General features: G+C 54.5%; 1 protein-coding gene across 9 annotated transcripts in view; it reads right to left on the minus strand.

The window, feature by feature from the left end:
- GRK5 (G protein-coupled receptor kinase 5) overlaps window positions 1–18,666 on the minus strand; it is a 219,855-nt gene that overhangs the window by 16,442 nt on the left and 184,747 nt on the right. For 8 of the 9 annotated variants that reach the window (XM_008525599.2, XM_070588542.1, XM_070588926.1 and 5 more), the window contains 6 exons: window positions 14,184–14,284; window positions 12,307–12,399; window positions 7,234–7,297; window positions 6,098–6,238; window positions 3,403–3,593; window positions 938–975 (listed from right to left, as the gene is read on the minus strand). In XM_008525599.2, the coding sequence (XP_008523821.1) occupies window positions 938–975; window positions 3,403–3,593; window positions 6,098–6,238; window positions 7,234–7,297; window positions 12,307–12,399; window positions 14,184–14,284 (628 nt within the window). Of the gene's footprint in view, window positions 1–937; window positions 976–3,402; window positions 3,594–6,097; window positions 6,239–7,233; window positions 7,298–12,306; window positions 12,404–14,183; window positions 14,285–18,666 lie in introns of all 9 variants that reach the window. The other variant, XM_070588989.1, reaches the window with a different exon arrangement.

Genomic DNA, 18,666 nt, shown 5'->3' on the forward strand with positions numbered 1-18,666 from the left:
AGGCTACCCTAAGGGCATTGGGCTCGTCCGAGAGGGGCGGGGGGCCCTGGGCCCTCTGCCTGTCCCTCTACTTGGTAGCATCTCACTCAAACCTCTCTCCAGGTCACCAACGACCCGCCTCCCCTTCCTCCTGCCCTCTGCCCGCGGCTGCCTGGGGTCTGGGGCATGCTGCGGGGGACACCTGTCTTCTGGCCTCGGCTCCCCACTGATATTGCTGGGTGACTCTGGTGGGTTGGCTCCTCTGAGCCTCAATCTTGTCATCTGTAAAATGGGTGCAGGGATGTGGGCCCTGCCCCTCAGTGAAGAGGGAAGATCTAGTCAGACGAAAGATGTGCAAAAGATGTGAAAGCCATTTCCCAGGCGTGACAGGCTACACAGTTGTGAAAGGTCACTGTAGCTGTTCATCCAGGTGTGTACACGCACATGCACACACACACACAGGAAAGTAACAACGGTGATGCACCAATGACAACCCCTGACACAGCCACAGCTGGCCGTAGTTGACAAAGCAATTTCCCCTCGGTCTCCCTTGCCAGAACCTCGCCACCACCCTCTACCCTCTGAGGCAGGCAGGGCAGGACCCACTGTTTCCATTTCCCACACAAGGAAGACGAGGTGCAGAGAAGTTGTGTGAGAGTTAAGTATTTGCCCAGTATCTGAAATTCTGGACTCCTCACTCAGTGCTCTCTCTCTCTCTTGACCGAGCCACACTGCTTCTCCACCAAGCAGGAGCGGTATCCATGCCCACTGCCTTCCCAGGTACCCAGGACTGAGGAGTGGGAGCGGGTCCTCCCCTACCTGCCCACTGCCCTCCCGCGGGCCCAGGGTCGGTGCTTCTGAGAGTCTCCGCTGGGAGGCCCCCTGCTCCCTGTGGGTTGCGATGCTCACCTCGGCTACAAAGCTGGAAAAGGATCTCCCGGGCTGCTCCCTGACTTACCATAATCGTCCAGCAGGATGTTTTCAGGTTTCAAATCTCTGAGAGGGAAAGATTACGAGCATGTGAGTGTGGGCATTCCGGGCAGCGAGGGCCTAAGGACATCTGGGATGACCCCTTTGGGCCAACCAGGCCTGAGTGCTTCCTTCCCGTCTCTTGGCTCAGGCTGTCTGGTCTCTCTCTGGGTCAAGACAATCTTGGGCTAACTTCTCTCCTAGTAATTTAAAACAAATGCTACTGTTTGCCATAGGCATCTTCCCGACTCTGGAGGGTGACTGGGAAGGAGGTTAGGCCCAGGCCAGTCCTGGCACCTGTCCATATGCTGACAGCCCCTGGGGCTGAGAATACTTCTGGAGGATGTGGTAACAGAACCCTCCAGGGCTGGGAAGACCCTGAGGTCTCAGGATGCTCTGGGATGCCCTGAGGGCAGAGCAGGGCCTGGGAAAGAAGAAAGGGAAGTTACTAAGAACAAAGCGGAAGCTGCAGATTTGGGCAGAGAATGGTAGGGGAGAGGATGGCAACCCCAGGAGAAGGACGCCTTTGGGATGGGGCCCCCAGAAGCCTGGCACATTCCCCAACTCCAGCTGAGCTACAGCCTGGGAGAAAGCACAGCCAGAAGGCACAGCTGTAGGTGCAGCCACCTCCTCCTGTCCCTGTCTCTCCTCTCTTTGATGACATAAGCATGCTCACAAGAAAGGGAACTTCTCCACTCTCAGCAGGGGAGAGAGGCGGCAGAAGCGTGTGGTTTTACTAGTAAAAGGTCTTCTCCACGTGTAAAAGAGAAGCCAATACAATAGTGTGTGCAACTCAGTTAAGCCGTCGGGCAAACAATACACAGCATCTGGACTGAAGCTCTGACTCTCCACAACTGGCTTTGTTTATTTAACTGATGGCAGCTGTCCTCATGGGGAGTGGTTAATGTACCCAAATCCTGTGGGGCAACGCACAAAGTGATAATTGGTATTTATACGTAGTTACTTATTACAAAATACTTTTGTTGCTGTTTCATTTGCACTCTTTTGATGTGTTAACTCCAAATGAGGGCAGGAGCCCTCATCTCAATAAAGCAGGGGCCACCAGGTTGGTGAGAGCTAGTGGGCGTGGGCCAGAACCCAACTCCACCTAGAGGCCAGGGCAAGCAGCTGGGGCCAGAGAGGCCTGTGTTTCTCCTCCTCCCTAGAAGAGGAGCTGGACTTGGAGGGCCACCTGTTCGGTTTTTTTTTTTAAATGAAAGGCAATCGAGTGCTGAATTCTCTTTTCAACCCTTAGGGAAATGTTTCTATCTTCTCCCTTGAAGGAAAACCAAAGCACAAATGGGGAGATGGTGTGGAGGGCAGGGCATGTCCTAAGACCATTCCTTCTTGTTTTCAAAACCTTCTTGGGCTCCCAAGATGCTCTCTGCCAGAAGCTCCAGGCCAAAGTTCTCCAAAGGGGGGGAGGGGGTGTGCTGGCTGCCGGGTTCCAGTGGACCCATTTCTGGACCCTTAACATCACAGTGCCCTGTCCTGGCATCCTTTCAGCTCTCCCCTCCCACCCGCCCTTTCTCAATAGCTCTCTTCCCCAACTCAAGGAGTAAATCAGGCTCCTCCTCCCTCCTGAATATTAGTATGGTGCCCTGCTCCAGGGTGTCAGCACCCCAGGGGCCTGCCCAGAACTGGGTCTACCAATAATAATTATAATGGCAACTCAACAGAAGAAATTATTTTAACACCGAATGCTGATCAATGAAAGACTTTTAGGCAAAAACTATATTACCTTACAATAACATTCTGTGGGGAGGAGAGTAGAGAAGAAAATGATAGGAAATTCCTCACCATTAAAGAGTTTTCACGCATTTTTTTAGATGGATGACGGTGGAAATCAATTTGCTACGGCAATTAGATTCCACTGGTTACCTTTAAAAATGTGATGTCACCGTTCCAGTTTCAAAATAGCAATCTTAGCCACTATTTAAACATGTGATGGACTATTTCAGATGCCCACTTAGAATGTATGAGGGCACAGAGACTTTCAAAATTCTTTGAGGAGGGTTGCGAGGCAAGTTTGAAGGCCACTGCCCCCAGAACCTGGACACCTGGCCCTAGAAAGGTGGACGCTGTGGGACGGACAGAGTCCATTCTGACGTCTGCCGTGATGGTGGGCCTACCAAAGTCTTCCCAGGCCTGGCCAGATCACGGCCACCAGGCTCCACGGAGCTTCCCGAGGTGCTGGGTTGGAGGGGACCAGGGGCCATGGCCCATCCTCATCAAATTTGAGGGAGCATCACTTCACACACCTGGCCCCCGCTAAGCAGCCCACCTCATTTACTCGGTTCCAGAGTGGGAGTCTGCCCGACTCAAGCACCGTCACCCACAAGGGTGATGACCAGGCCTGAGTCCCGGGGCGGGATGACCGCAGATCCAGGGTGTAGCAGGGTCGGCCCCCTCACACTCAGACCTCAACAGGGAAGGGGGCAGCCGTCCACGCACCTGTAGATGGTGTTCTCGCGGTGCAGGTCCTCCAAGCCGCACAGGATCTCCGCCGCGTAGAACAAGGCCCGCTCCTCATCGAAGCCGGGGTTACCCATGTTGTAGATGTGGAACTTCAGGTCGCCCCCGTTCATGATGGTCAGAACCAAGCACAGGGCGTCCTTGGTCTCGTAGGCATAGGCCAGGTTGACCTGGGAGCAGAGACAGCATCATGGTGAGGTTCTGCGGCTGCCCCTGCTTCGGCTCTTCCTCCCCAGGGTCCTCGAAGCTGTGGGAGGGTTGGGTGGGGGAGCTGCAGCACCTTCATGCCACCCCTGCACCCAGATGGCCTCAGGGGCCCCTGCCCACTGCCCCTCTCGGCTGCTGAAGGACTCACTCCTTCCAGTTCAGTGGTTCCAGGGGAGGAGGCAAGGGGGGAGGACACGCCAGGACCCTGCCCTCTCAGGGGTCCCAACAGGACGGTGTCCGTGCGTTCACACCACAAAAGCATGTGTGTGTGCATCAGATGGTGAAAACGACGTGTGGCCTTGTTGGCCAGTCAAGAAAAGCAAGGTCCAGATGCCCTCGGGGCTCAGGGCTCACTACTGCAGCGACAGTGGGGTTTCGTGAAGTGGAACATAGCTTGGCAAAGACTGCGTCCTCTTGCATGCAGGATGTGCCTGGTCAAAGGGACCATCAACAGAGAGGATCTAGTCCCTGCTGGCGGGGACCAGCCACCCGAGTGGCCAAGGACGGAGGCCATGCGGCGGTGGGAGAGGGGCAGGGCAGGGTCTCAGCAGGTCCCACTGGGCGGTACTCGTCCTTCTCCACTTAGGGAGCTGGTACCAATGAAATCTGGCCACCATGGGCCAGGCTGGGGACAGGGTGGGCCATAAAACTTGCATGCAAATGTCAGGAACCACAGGAGCTATTTCCAAGGACAGGAGACAGAATGGCGGCCGCGGGTAGGAGAGCTCTGAGGACCGTGCTCCGGTGCCAACTGCTGCTGCTGCCCCTCCCTCCCACACCTGCCCAGGTGATGGCTGAGGAAGGGCACTGTGGGAACTCCCTGCCAGGGGGCACCGGGCGGGGCACAGTCGAGCAAGGTCCAGGCCCTTGAACGTGTGCCATCCCTGGTTTGTCAAGTATATGGCCCTTTTCCCCAAGCAGGTCCCACCATCACCAACCCTGACCAGAACCAGCACTGCCCCTTCCTTTAGTGACAAGGGCTCCATGGGCAGCATTGAGGTAGTGACCAGTGGTCCCTCCTAAAGGAGGCTGGCAGCACAGAGGAAGGTTCTGGACTCAAAGAAGCCTAGGGCCCAAATGATGGCTGGTGTTAGCCTGTCCGCCACCTTCTACACAACACCACTGCACTGCCCACACCTTCACCCTGCACGCGGCTGGCAGTGGGGGCAGCCTGGGACGAGACTCAGAGACACACACTTCTGTTCCCTCTGAGCATCACCTTATAAAACCCCCTCCTCCCTGGAGAATGACGGAAGCACTAGGTTGACGGCATCTCTTGCCCTCACACGCAGCTGGTGGAAGTTTAATTGGAGTGACCTTCATGGAAAGCCATTTAGGGACAGCTGCCAAATGGGAATGCACACACCCTCTGACACAGCAATTCCCCCAGTAGGAGCACACCCTACAGACACGCTCACAACTGTGCCAAAGACGTCCAAGGAGCGACACAGCCGCCTTGTTTGCAGCAGCTTAAGAACCAGGGACAATCTATCTGGGGGAGCTGGTTGCACAGGTTACGGTTTATCTCTTCCCTGTATTTCAGGGGAACGGAGCACAGCTTAAAAGAGAGGTACAGCTCTAGGTCTGGATAGAGAAAAAGATCTATAATTTAAGGCGAAAAATATGGCAACATACAATTGGTAGTAAGATCCCACTGGCTAAAAGTAATAAACCGTGTACATGAATCAAACACATTGGAATGGTTACTCAAACAGGCAGGCTTTTGTTTTTATTTTGTACCTGTCTGCGCTGGTTGGATTTTCACCTGTGCATATACTAATTTTTATAATAACCAGTGGCAGAGACACTTAGAGCTGACCAAACACCCACATTTCCCTGTGTCCCTGTGGCTGGCTCATCCCTTGTAGTGACTGGTTCTGGCCAATGGACCGTGGGCGGAAGTGAGGATGTCACCCCAGCCGAGGCAGTGGAGGTCCCTGTGCAGACCCCCAGCACTCACTTTCCAGACTGTGGATGGGGTAGCTGTAAGCCGAAGAAGGTTGGCCAATCGTTCTGGGCTCTATGTGAGTGGCAGAACAGCCTTTGTTGTTTGCACCTACTGGGAGCTGGGGAATAATTTGTCACTGTGGCAGAGCCCAGCCCAGATGGAGTAACAAACAGATATAAACACAAGGGAGCTCTCTAAGTCACTGACACCAAGGTCTCACTGTGATGAAAGCAGCCCACCGGGGGCTGTGGAAACAAAGCTCCTTGGCTGGGCCCAGGGTGGGCTTGCTTTGTCCACTGAGGAGTTAACAGAAGGCTTGGCCTCACTTGGCCGAGGGCAGCCAGGCCAGCTCCAACAACAGGATAAAGTCAGCCACAAGTGACCATGAGGTGCCTTGTGATGGAGGGAGCATCTGGCTGCCTTTCTGAGGACCTGTCACATTGGAGGACCACCCCCTTCCCAAGGGACAGAGGCCCTGGTCACCAGAAGGGTGGCCTGTGCCTGGGCCGGGACACTCACCACAAACTGACTGTTGACCTTCTCTAGGATCTGCTTCTCATTGAGGGCCATGGACTCCCCCTTCCTCTTTTTGATCCTCTTCTTCTCCAAGCGCTTGCACGCGTACATTTTGCCCGTGGCCCGAACCTGGCAGGCGCAGACCTGAGATGCAAGAAAGAAGCCCAGCACGTGAAGGAAAGTCTGCCCGAAGCTCCTGCAAGGCCAGGATGCTGGGTCTCCAGGGCTGGGAACAGACGGGGCCAGAGCCGGGCCTCATGGGTGCTCCCAGCCACAGGAGCTGATGACGCCTGGCCTTTGACACACGCTGCCCTGGACCCTGCCCTCAAGATTTGGCTGCAGCGCCACCTTGCCCTGCCTCCTCCTCCCTTAGGTGAATCGTAGCCCTGGCAGGCACAGGATCAGCCATCTATGCCAACATTTAGACTGGCTGAGGCCTAAAGTACCGGCTCTCTCTCAGAGGCAACTAGATTTTCTCTGTCGCAAGCTCCCAACCCAATGCAGCCATTGACTACTGGGCACTTTCAGGCCCTAGGTGCTGGTAGGAGAGGCTTATTTTGGGGGGCAGTGATGGGAGATCCCAAGATCCCTGACTTTATAATTCAGAGAAATGGGAACCAGGGCATTTGGGTCTGGTCTTAGTTCAGCCCCTCATTGGTTGTGTGGCCCTGGCTGGGTCACCTAACCATTCTGAACCTCAGCTTTCCAGCTTTCCTCATCTCTAAAATGGAATAACAAGGCTTGCCTCAAGTATTGGGGAGATCAGATAAAGGATAACAGTGCATATTAACAGCATCATCCGCCCAAGTCGCTTAGGGCCCTCATTTCTCCCTCCAAACACAATCGAGAGTGCCCATTTCTCCCCTTGAGGCTTGAGCCATGCCTGAGGCTGGCTCCAAGGGCACCGCTATCTCACCAGCCCTGCGGCAGACAGCAGGGCTCCACATCCTCCCTTCCCACCTTAGACACGCCTGACCTTCCCCAGGGCCCTGCACCTCACCCTCCCTCTCCACCAGGGGGCGCACGACTGAGCCCTTCACTCGGGATCCCTGCTTAGAACCCCTTAGGCCAACCTGGAAGGGACAGAGAAGGGGACCAGAGGCCAGAACTTCCCATTGAAAATGTGGATGTTCACTCACCTCCCCAAAGCCCCCTTTTCCTAGTACTCGGTACTGCCTGAAAGTGTTTTTGGTTACCGGTTGCCTGGAAAAAAGCAAGAATCCAACATTTGTCTCATGGCGTTAAGACGCAGAATCCGTAAGAAACAGACCAGGGCAGCACCGAAAGCAGCCGGCGCAGGCGCAACGCCACGCCCTCCAAACCAGGCCCTGGGACCCCCGGGAACCCTGGCTGCCGACCGGACCCTCCAGGACTTGCTCTGGGGCTGGTTTCAAATCCCGGGCCTTGGCCCTTGGCGCCCCGCAGCCTGAGAGACGCGCAAGCAACTACTTGGAGGGAAGAGCAGATGATTTGAAAAACATGCGCCCAAGCTGCTTCACCGCACTTTCGCAGTTTCCGTGTGCTTCCCCTCTTTCCCAAAGGCGAGTCATGCGGCTGAAGTCAGAAGGAAGCTGCGTCTCCGCAGGCAGAGGGGAAGGAGCCAGAAGCCATGGGAGGCCGGGAAGGTGACTGCAGCGCTCCCCACACCTGCGCATCTCGGCCTGCACCCCGTCCCCACCTCCTGTGACCGGGAGCCTGGGGCTATTCCCTTCTGCGGGACACAGTGCCTGGCAGAGCCCGAGAAGACCCGCCTCCTCAAGGGTCACAGGCTGCTCGTCTCTAAGTCGACTCTTGGCAATCTTCCACGGTCGGTTCCCAGCCTTTCCACCAGCGAGGGCCCCTGTGTTGTATTTCCCCCATACCTCCAGCACACCAAAAGATGCTGTCTGCCCAAAGTAGCATTTATGAAGCAATCACCGAGTTGTGTCCTGACTCCCCACTTTAGTTGGCCAAAGCCATTTGCAGAACCCCTGACCAGAGGCCGGGGTGGGGCTTCTTGGAGTAAGTACATGAGTGGTCACTGAGGTGGAGTGAGGGGCTCCACGTTGCAGACAGCTTGGGCTTTTTCATCCCTGGCCTGTGTGGCTAAGAATAATCAGCTTTTCTTCCTTTTTTCAGCTTTAGTGAGGAGTAATTGACAAACGGTGTACACTTGATGTTTTGCTATATGTATACACCAGGAAATGATCACCAATCAAGCGAATTAACATTCTCTCACCTCATAGAGTTACCCCTCCCTTCCTTTCTTTCATTCTCTGGTGAGAACACTGAAGATCAGCCCTCGTAGCAAATTTCAAGTATATAATACAATACTGTTCACTATCGTCACCATGCTGTACGTCAAATCCCCAGGACTTGTTCATCTTGCATAGCTGAAACCTGGTACCCCTGACCGACATCTCCCATTTCCCATCCCCTCCCCACCCATGGCAACCACCACTCTCCTCTCTGATTCTATGTCTGACTTTTTTAGATTCCACATACAAGTGAGGTCATGCACCATTTGTCTTTCTGCGTTTGGCTTATTTCACTTTGCATAATGTCCTCCAGGTTCATCCATGTTGTCATAAATGGCAGGATTTCCTTCATCATCTTCTTTTCTTTTTGGTGAGGAAGATTGGCACTGAGCTAACATCTGTTGCCAACCTTCCTCTTTTTACTTGAGGAAGATTATCACTGAGCTAACATCTGTCTGTTCTTCCTCTGTTTTGTATGTGGGACACCACCACAGCATGGCTTGTTGAGGAGTGTGTAGATCTGTGGCTGAGGTCCTGCAAACTCTGGGCCACCGAAGCAGAGCACATGAACTTAACCACTATGCCACTGGGCCAGCCCCAGGATTTCCTTCTTTTTTAAGGATGAGTAATATTCCATTGTGTATACATACCACATTTTCACTCCCATGTTCATTGCAGCATTATTCACAAGAGTCAAGATATGAAAACAACCTAAATGTCTGTCAGTTGATTAATGGATAAAGAACAACCAACTTTTGCAATGTTAGAATGGCTCTTAGATCTCCAGGACTCTTTTGAACGGCTCCAAACCACACCCCAACGACCAGGGCAGGGATTGAAGTGAGACTAAATCGACCCAAAGAACTGGGTCAGCTCAAGAAAGACCAGTGAGCCTCTGGTCACCCAGGAGCTCTTGAGTGACTCTCTCATGGAAACTCTTCTCGCTGCTGGGTCCTGAGGAGGATTTGGGTTTCACTGGCAATTGCATTTCTGGCACCACACTGATGTCTTAGGACAGCCCTGAGAACCCCAGGGCTCTCCCTGGCATGCCTGTCTGGAGTCCCGTGCTGTGTCCCGCTCTCTCTCTCCTGGTGTTTCTTTAGAAAGCGGGGCCCTGTCCCCGTGGGGAGCACAGAGCTGGCCCTCTGCAGGACTCTCCACTGCCATGTCTCTTTCTTCTGCACACGAGCAGCCGGCCGTAGAGAAACCTGCCATGCGCCAGCACCCGCCATGTGGGCCGGGGAAGCGTTTCCTCCAGCTGCCCTCGAAACCACATGAAGGCATTGCGCCTAACAGTTTACGATACATGGAGAACAAACAGTCGGTCGACATTACCGCAGAACTCCTCTGCTAGGGGAAACGAGGGTAATACAATTTCCGAGGAATTTCTTGGTTAACCTTGGGAGGGAAAAAAAATCCCTTTAATATTTCAACAGTACAGCACGAACAGGCCATGATCTTGTTAGCAAAAAAAAAAAAAAAAAAAAGAGAGAGATGGGGAAGGAGGTTGTGCTGTCAGTCATTTCAGTCATTTGCGCACGTCTAGGCCACGGTCCTGCCCCACTGGCTTCAACAACCTCATGGCCTCAAAAAGGCATCTCTTCTTTACAGTTGCACATGGATTTAAAAGTCCATTTCTTCATTTCATGTATTTGGTACAGACAAGTAAAATGAAAGCCAGCGGCCACAGCTAAAGGGTTCTATTGGAACAGGAGTGCCAGGTGGACTAAGGGTGAAAGACTTGAGGGAGGGGCCTGGGGTTCAGGCGGCAGCCTTGCCAGGTCCTTGCTGTGTGATCCAGGGCCAACCTATCAACCTCTCTGAGCCTTGCATCTTCAGTAAAATGGAGATACTGAAAAGGTATTTGCATCCAAAGACTCTTTGTAAGCTTCTGTGTGAGAGTCGGGTGTCGTTATTAGAACTCTAGGAATAAAGGACACAGGAGTCTTTATGGTGACACTCCCCAACACTCAAAGCACCTTGCACAGGGACTAATGGAATCCTCATGCCAGCCTCGGGAAGTGAGACTATTACAGTCCCTACTCTGTGGATGACATGCTCAGGCTTCGAGAGGAGAAGCGAGTTGCCCAAGGTCACGGAGGGTAAGTGGTGGGGCTGGAAATGGAGTCCAGGCAGTCTGAGGCAGAGCACACGTTCTACGTCCTGACCCCACAGTGCCACCCAAGGGAGGTAGGCACAGACTGGGGCCACATGTTACACAGCCCAGAGCCCCAGGACGGGGGGTGAGTCCCGATGAAGACATCCCCACCAGACTGTCCTGGGATCATCAGAACCAGGATCGACCCTTGACCCGGGTCAGCTGCTCCTCCCAGGATCCCACGTATGAGGATGAGGACCACGATGATGCTGGTGATCGTGCCGACAACCACAGCACCTCCATTCGGCAGCGGACTTCCTGGGGCCGAACAGCTGAGCTTTGTTGAGCACCGGCCTTGTCTAGGCATGTGCCATGCTTATCTCTTCTCATCCTCACCCCAAGCCCACAAAGGAGGCACTATTATTATCCCCATTTCACAGATGAGGAAACTGAGGCATGGAGAGCTGAGCAGCCCTTCCCCAGGCCCCCCTGGAGAAGGCAGGGCTGGCACTCAGACCAGGCTGAGGCGCCAGGACCCTCAGCAGGACGTTCAGGCTGAGCCATAGCTGCGTGTGCGAGGTGGCCGGTGGCAGTCAGTGCTCCAATAGAGAATGCCGTCCACTGCTGTCGTCCCGGCCAGTGAGGGTGGGAGAAGTGTCCCCCCATTGGCTGCAGAGCAGGGTTTTCCTCTGGGCTCCCCAAAGTGGGCAGGGAAGGGCCATGAATGGGGCTTTTAGGGGGTCCCTGTTCTGCAGCTTCAAAGCGTCGGCAGGGGACTCGGCCAGCGAAGGTGTGGATATCCATGCAGGAGCATGATGGCCCCTTGCTGTCCCACCACAGGTGCCCAGATGGCCGTGGGTGCCAGGCCTCAGGGGCACAGGGCAGCCCAGGTTCTGGAAGGGGACGCTCCCATCTCGTCTGCCAGCTTAGCCCAGCAGGGACCTAACACAGGCGTCGCTCTGTCCTGCAAATCCTGCAATGGTGTGGCAGGCAGAGCATCGCTCTGGGGGGCCCGGGCCAGGGTCCCCCCTCAGCTACACTACTAGCTTGCTGGGGGACGAGGAAAGCCACATCCCCTCTGTGGCTCTCCTGCCTCATCAGTCACATGGAGGCCGCATCGGCCTGGCTGTCACCACCGTGCATGTGAGAGCACTTTGCAGCGAATAAGGCAGCAAACAGAACGTGAAAAGACACTCAGTCTCACCCATTAGTGGAGATGAAAGATAAACAAGATGGAAATCCCATTGCCCATGTGCCAGACAGGAAAACACAAGAATGGTGTTGAAGAAGCTGATAGGAAGTGGGCAGTGGGGCGCTGGAAGGACTGGAGTGAGGGCAGCTGTTGGGGAGGGCAATTTGGCAGCCCCTCACAGCTTTAAAACGGGGCTCTTTGACTCCAAAATTCTTCTAGTAAGAATTTCTACGGATGTTACTTGCAAAAGAACATAAAGATATATGTACATAGCTATTCATTACTTAGGAAAGGATGCACACAAAATTGAGAGCAACCTCCATGCCCATCAATAGGGGATTGGCTTAAATAAGGCAGGTACAATGCATTCCAGCTCTCTATTTGTTGGCAGAGGAAGAATTCCCGGACAGTGAACCAAAAAAGCAGGAACAAGATGTTGTGCGTATGTGTACATGAGTGGGTGCCTGTGTGTGTGTACACTTTAATAAGCAGACAGCATTTCTAGAAGAATACAAAAGAACTTAATTAACAGGAGGAGGATGGTTAATTTTATTTGAACCTTGGGCCCATGGAGGTAACTGATTTTTATATGACTTCTCAGGTGAAAAACCTGTACACCCCCCGCCCCCCGACATACACACATTGGCACACACTCATGCATGGGGTGTGCCAAAGGAGCGCTCACCGTTCCAACCACTTCCACTGGAGAAAGCGATCAAAATACATGCTGTCCAGGTACTCGTGGAAAGGCTCTCCCCTCAGATAGTCGTGGACGGACCTGGCTCAGAGGGAACAAACAGAGGACCATTTTATCATCTCCATCTCGAAGCAGATGGGCAGAGCCATATCCAGCAGAGTCACACCCGACCTCATTCATTTCCTGACTTTGGAAACGCAAACACACGGGGCAGATGCGGCCCGAGGGGCCAGAGGCCCGTCATTCTGCAAAGGTTGGTGGAGATGGACTGCCTGATCCCGCCAGTCAATATTTATCGAGCACCAGCCATGGTGTTGCTCTGGGCTCTGGGGTACAGCAGGGAGCATCCAGTTGGCATTGTGATGGGGTCACAAACCACAAACATTAAATAAATGACCCCAGGGACCTGTTTCATGAATTAGAGTCAAGTGAGGTCCCTGGGGGGTCAGACAGATCTCTCTGAAGAAGGGACATGAGCTGCGATGAGAACAGTCAGACTTAACCACATGCAGGGGAGGGGCTGGGACTCGGAGGCGGTGGGTGGTGGGGAGCAGAGCGGGGAGGAGACTCCTGAGGGCCCAGGCTCTGGACTTGGTCTGGAACCAGCGAAGTGCCTGGGAGATTTTCGTCCCTGCAGCAGAATTTACTGGTCACTTGCTGTGGTCCCCCTGGAGGGTTCAGCACCTGGCTGCAGGCAGGGCAGGCTTCTTCCCTTTGAAAAGTGGCACTGCTGAGCAATCCGGCCCAGGCCCTTGGGACCCAGGAGAGGGAGCGGACATGCAGAGTGGGGGCATGTTGGAGGCTGTGTCCTGCCAAACTTGGAAACAGGGGTTGGCGTGGGAGGCCGTGATGGGCACTCCTGGAGGGTCAGGGTGACAGTTCAGGGACCTCGCCCACTGTCATATCTGACCCTCGACCAGCTCCAAGAGGACAGCAACCAGGTTTGTTTCTGCTCACAGTGGCCTCTTCTTGGCCCCTAACACAGAGCTGAGCCCCAAGCTGGCTCTCTGTTCTTATCATCATGCTCCCAGTGCCTAGGGGCGCTGGCTGTCTTGTCTTCCCTGCCTGGCAGTAAGCTCCATTAAAGGTGGCACTGGGTTCTTGTTCACCATGGTATCCTCCCAATACCTAGCATAGTGCCAAGCATACAGCAGGCACCCAATTAATGTCTGTGGTGCAAAAGCCGAACAAGGGCACACAAAGAGCTCCTAGACTCATCCAGTTGTGTGGGGTGATCTGGTTCTGGACGGCTCTTGGCGTGCATGTATGTTTGTGTGTGTGCGTGTGTCAGCTCATGGGGAGTGGTATGTGTGTAGGCACACAGACATGTGTGTGTTTCGCTTTCATAGCACATGTGTGTGCAGGACAGGTAGGGGCTTAATTGATGCACGGCTGGCACCACACCCACCAACTTGTCTCACATTCCATTAGGGTCCCTGCGCAGGCTGCAGACAGGTGACCAGCTGAGGCTGAGAAGGCAGCCCGCAGCCCCTCTCCTGCAGCAGCAGCGCCACCCGCTCTGGTTGGTGGCAGTGGTGGGAACTGGGGGGCCTGGGAAGAAGTTCCAAACCACCCAGAGCGGGTCACATTTTTGCACATTCCTCTGTCTCAACAGCCTGCAGAGCCACTTGCTTTCAACACTCTTGGAAGCAGATGTTTTCTTTGGACTTGGCAGCCTGGTATCTGTTCCCCTTCATAAGAAGCATACAAACGGCTGGGTGGCTTGGCTGGGGCTCTGGGCCACTGAAGACCTGCCCCCGGTACCCAGCGTTCCAGGTGGAGGCTAGCGGCAGCCCCTCCAGGTGGCCGAGGGGCCTGATGCCCAGCCGGGAAGGGAGGGAGCCCAGGCGGGTGGGAGCACTTACTGCGCACAAGCAGAAAAGAGTTCTTTGCAGGGCCTCTGAAGGAGCTTCTCCTCTGCCTGGGAGACCAGGTCCTGGCCGACTTGCGCAATGAAAACTGAGGACTGGAGGGAGCGAGAGAAGAGGAGGCGTCCGTGAGGGGGAGGGCAGGGTGGCCAGGGCTGCCCACAAGCGTGGGGCACACAGCCGCCCCGCCCCAGCACATGGTGGGCAGCCGTCTCCCCCTCCCGCCCACTCCTGGGTCTGGTGGCGCCGGCAGGTGGCTGGGCTGGAAGGGGGTGAACAAGCCCGGACTGAGGGTCAGATTTCTGGCTCTGCCACTTTCAGTCTGTGTGACCTCGGGAAGGTCACATGACTCCTCTGAGCCTCACTGCCCTCATCCGCAGAACACTGATAATGGGTACAGCTTCAGCGTGGACAGACCCAAGTTCAAACCCCAGATCTGCTGCTTGTAGCTGGAGAACTTTGGTCTTGACTGCTCAGCCTCAGTCATCAGGAAGATGATCAGGAATAATAGTTTCTCCAGGAATCAAAGACAGCTCCAGGCCAGGCCTTTGGCCCAGTAGTAGAAAGTGTGCAATCAACGTGACCACTGTCATTTTGTTCTCCTTCTAGGTTAAGCTGCCTGGCCTAAATATTTCAAGTTCGAAAGGACAGTTCTGAGAGTTTCCACGTCCTACCCAGGAGCAGCAGCCACCTCTGGGAAGGTGCCGGGACAGCCAGAAGGCAGCCCGCCCACGCCCACACCCCTTCCTCCCGCCACACACCCTCCGCCAGCTGTTCGCTAACCAGCTGGGCCACGAGGTGGGTTTTTAAGAAATCACAGGGATAATTCAGAAAATTGCTGGAAGTGGGTTCAGAAAGACAGGGTGTAAACACATCTTTTTTCCCAAAACACTAAAATCTGAAAGGCTTGCTTTCTCTTCCCAGCTATTGAAATGCGACCCTTTGGGGACCAGCCTGGTGGCACAGCGGTCAAGTGCGCACGTTCCACTTCTCGGCAGCCTGGGGTTCATCGGTTGGGATCCCGGGTGCAGACATGGCACCGCTTGGCACGCCATGCTGTGGTAGGCATCCCATATATAAAGCAGAGGAAGATGGGCACAGATGTTAGCTCAGGGCCAGCCTTCCACAGCAAAAAGAGGAGGACTGGCAGCAGTTAGCTCAGGGCTAATCTTCCTCAAAAGAAAGAAAGAAAGAAAGAAATGCAACCCTGGGGCTGGTTACTCTGCTAAGCCCATTGGGTGGTGTCTGGGGGGCTGATCCCGGGGGTGGAGGGAAGCCTGCAGCGGCAGCCTGGCACAGCCCTGGAGAAGGAAATGAGCGGCTCATTTTCTATTCCCCACGGTTCAGAATGCCCCATTCCTTCCTTCCTCCCTTCTTCCTTTCTCTCCCAGGCCCTGCCCTCTCTGCAGGCCTTCCCCTGCCCACGGGGCGCCTCCCTGCCCAGCAAGGCCTGAGAGGCACCCAGCCCCTGGGTGGGGGAGGCCTCCGGTGTGGGGGAGCTGCTGTCATGGTAAATGCTGCAAGCCAGTGACACAGAATAGCAGGCTTGTTTGCTGTCACCAATTCTGGGCAGTGGTGGCTCCCCCCAGCTTCTGCCCTTCTCTGCCCTCCTCACACTAAAAATCTGCTGAATGAGACTGCGGAAGGGCAACCCCCAGAGGACTGGCTTCTGGGGCAACTGCTGCTCCTTTTGCAGAAAAGATGCTCACGTGGCAGAAGGAGCCCCAAGCTCTGGTCTGACTCAGCCCTTGGCCATTTTGTGCCTCCATCTCCTCCTCTGTAACAGGAAGGAGATGCTCCAGAGACGCCCTACGGGTCCTTTGAAATTTGGGAATTGATAATTGTAGGATTTTTGCTTCTAAGACTTGGGGAACTTTCTCGGGAATTCTGGCAGCTGAGTCTCTTGGGGATGAATAACTGCAGGCTACTTCAGAGCAATCAAATACTAGAACAAACCCCAAGGCCATGGGCAAACTTGCCTCAGAAGGAGAGCTGATACAACCTTGGTTTGCAGGATCCAGAGCCCGGCTCAGAACTGGTGCCCACGGTAATATTTGTTACTGAGCAAGATGGCACAATGTGTTGTGCCAGGAAATGCCCTTGAACCTGAGGTGGGTCAGCAAAGACGAGAGATGTTGAGTGGGTGGGCCATGGGAGAAACAGAACCATTTCCTGGACCTCAGAAGAGGCACACGAGTTGCACACCTGCATGCACTCAGATGTACCACCACTTTGTCATCAGACTTCACCCAGGGAGGGCGCCCTTGCCCACAGTAGGCCCAGCCCAGTGTGGGGCACATTGGGGTGGGGTGGGGGGCTGTTAAAAGGTGAAGTCAGTGTGGTCCTCGGCCTCAAAGCACTTTTTCTCCAGTAAGACCTAAGTGAAATAAAGTAATATCCTAACAGAAGAGTTCTTTTGCCTCTCTTGGCTATCTGTGGCGGTGTATAAAATGAACTGGTTGGAACTCAACGGCTCTCAAACTCTTTCAGTAGCAAACTTCTTTTCTCCTCTTCCAAATGAAATTTATTGGTAGACCCAATATTTAAAACCAATAGAAATAATATAATGGGTAGCAATGGTTTTATCAATATTGCGGTCCACTCTGCTCAGGCTCTGAATGAAATACCTTCCATGCATTATTTCATTTAATCTTCATTAAGGCTCCGTGAGGCAGATACTATTATGATGCTCACTTCGCAGATGAGGAAACTGAGGTTCAGAAAGGTTAAGTCAATTGCCCAAGGTCACCCAGCCAGTAAGTGACAGAGGGGATTTGAACCCAGGTTGGGTGGGTCTAGAGCGAATCTGGTTGGAGGTGGTGGGGCGTCTGGGCCACCTGTGCTTCCCTCACCCACACCATCTCCTAGGAGGCCCCTGAGGTGTGAGCTTAGCCCTGGGGCTGACCAGGGCACTGTGAGGCCCTCCAGGAGCAGAAGCAGGCAGAACTTACATGGAAGATGACGCAGCTCAGGGCAATGAGCCGCTGGGTTCGGAGAAGGGGGAGATCATTGCGGGGTGGGGTCATCTGGGAAAGGTTTCACAGAGGATGAGGTCAGAGGCAAAGCAGCATTTGGCCTCAGACCTCCCCCTCCTCACGGGCCCTCCCACCTGCACAGAGGACAGCCAACTGGGCTCCCTTCTCAGCCACTCGGCTTCCTCCTAAGCAGATGGGAGGGGCTGTCCAGGATCTAGGAGGGACCCAGCTGTGCGCATGAAGTCACACCACTCTCCTTCTTTGGGGTTGGCTGGCGGGAGGGCTCTGGGGATGCTGCCCACAGTCCAAGCCCTGACGGGAGTTAATGAGCGGGTAATAATGCGTTTGGTTTAACGACCACAGGTTTAAACTCAGCCTTTGGCTCAACATGAAGAGATTAAGCGATTCCAACCAAAACCCCTTTCAAGTGACTCCAGGGAGTGACACCTTCGCCAATAAAAAGGCAATAAGAAGCTGTTGGCCAGCTTAAGTTGGGAACGGAAACCCAAACCTGCCAGGAGGGTGAGACCAGCACCTACTCAAAGGGGCATTTCAGCGGACGTTTGTTATTTGCATCAATGGAAGCAGAGGGTGTCGCTCTTGCCCCTCCATGCAGGGGAGCTCGTTTCAAAGGGAGACCCAATGCAAGGTTCTCCGAAGCCTGCGTGCAAGGTCTGCCACATCACATAAGAAAAAGGATGCTCAGAGGGCTGTGGGGCCCCAGCAACCACAGCCCCCTGCAATCTAGCCCCTGCGACTTGAGCCAGGACAATCCTATGCCATTTCAGATCTCTTTCCAGGAAGCGAACCCCTTCTGGTCCCAGGGGGCCTGTGAGGTGGGCTGGGGAAGGGAGGCCAGGCGGGCTCTGGACAGGATTGCCATTCTCACTGCACTGAGGACTCAGGTGTGCCAGGAGGGCTAGGGTTGGGCACACTGTGGCTCTCTCTAGCAGGGACTGTCCCTCTGGGATGAAGCTTAGGGTCAGGGTGGGGAGGAAGGATGGGTACCATCCTCCTCCCTGTTAAAGATGTTCCTCTAATTTCTAACCAAACCAAAGGCCCCAAGGCCCTTAGAGATTTGCAGAGCTGAAAGCAACCGGGAGAAGGCGTCTTGGTGGAGGTCTCTGGTAAAACTCCCCCTGGGGCCTAGGCCCCCTCAGGCCAGCGGTACTTTGAAGTGACACTTTATTTCTTTGGTCACTCAATAGTCTCCAGATGGCAGGCCTTGACTTTAACAAGTACCAGTGTGAATTTAGGTACCAAGTTTCCTTTCAAACGTGTGGAATTAGCTCTTGGTGGCATGGCTTCCGGGGCCTGGAGGAAGGACTGGACACAGGGTTTCTCTGCCGGAGGCTCCGCCACGAGTGCTTGGCCTCCTGACGGTCTTGGGAAGCTGAAGCTAACCAGCTGGCTAACCTCATTGTGCCCAGTCTGCCCAGCCCTGCCAGAAGGACAGTCAGGATGACCCCCAGCTTTCCTTAAGGAGAGCTCCATAGCCAACACCT

This window comes from Equus przewalskii, chromosome 1 (genome assembly GCF_037783145.1).
Source record: "Equus przewalskii isolate Varuska chromosome 1, EquPr2, whole genome shotgun sequence".
NCBI lineage: Eukaryota > Metazoa > Chordata > Mammalia > Perissodactyla > Equidae > Equus > Equus przewalskii.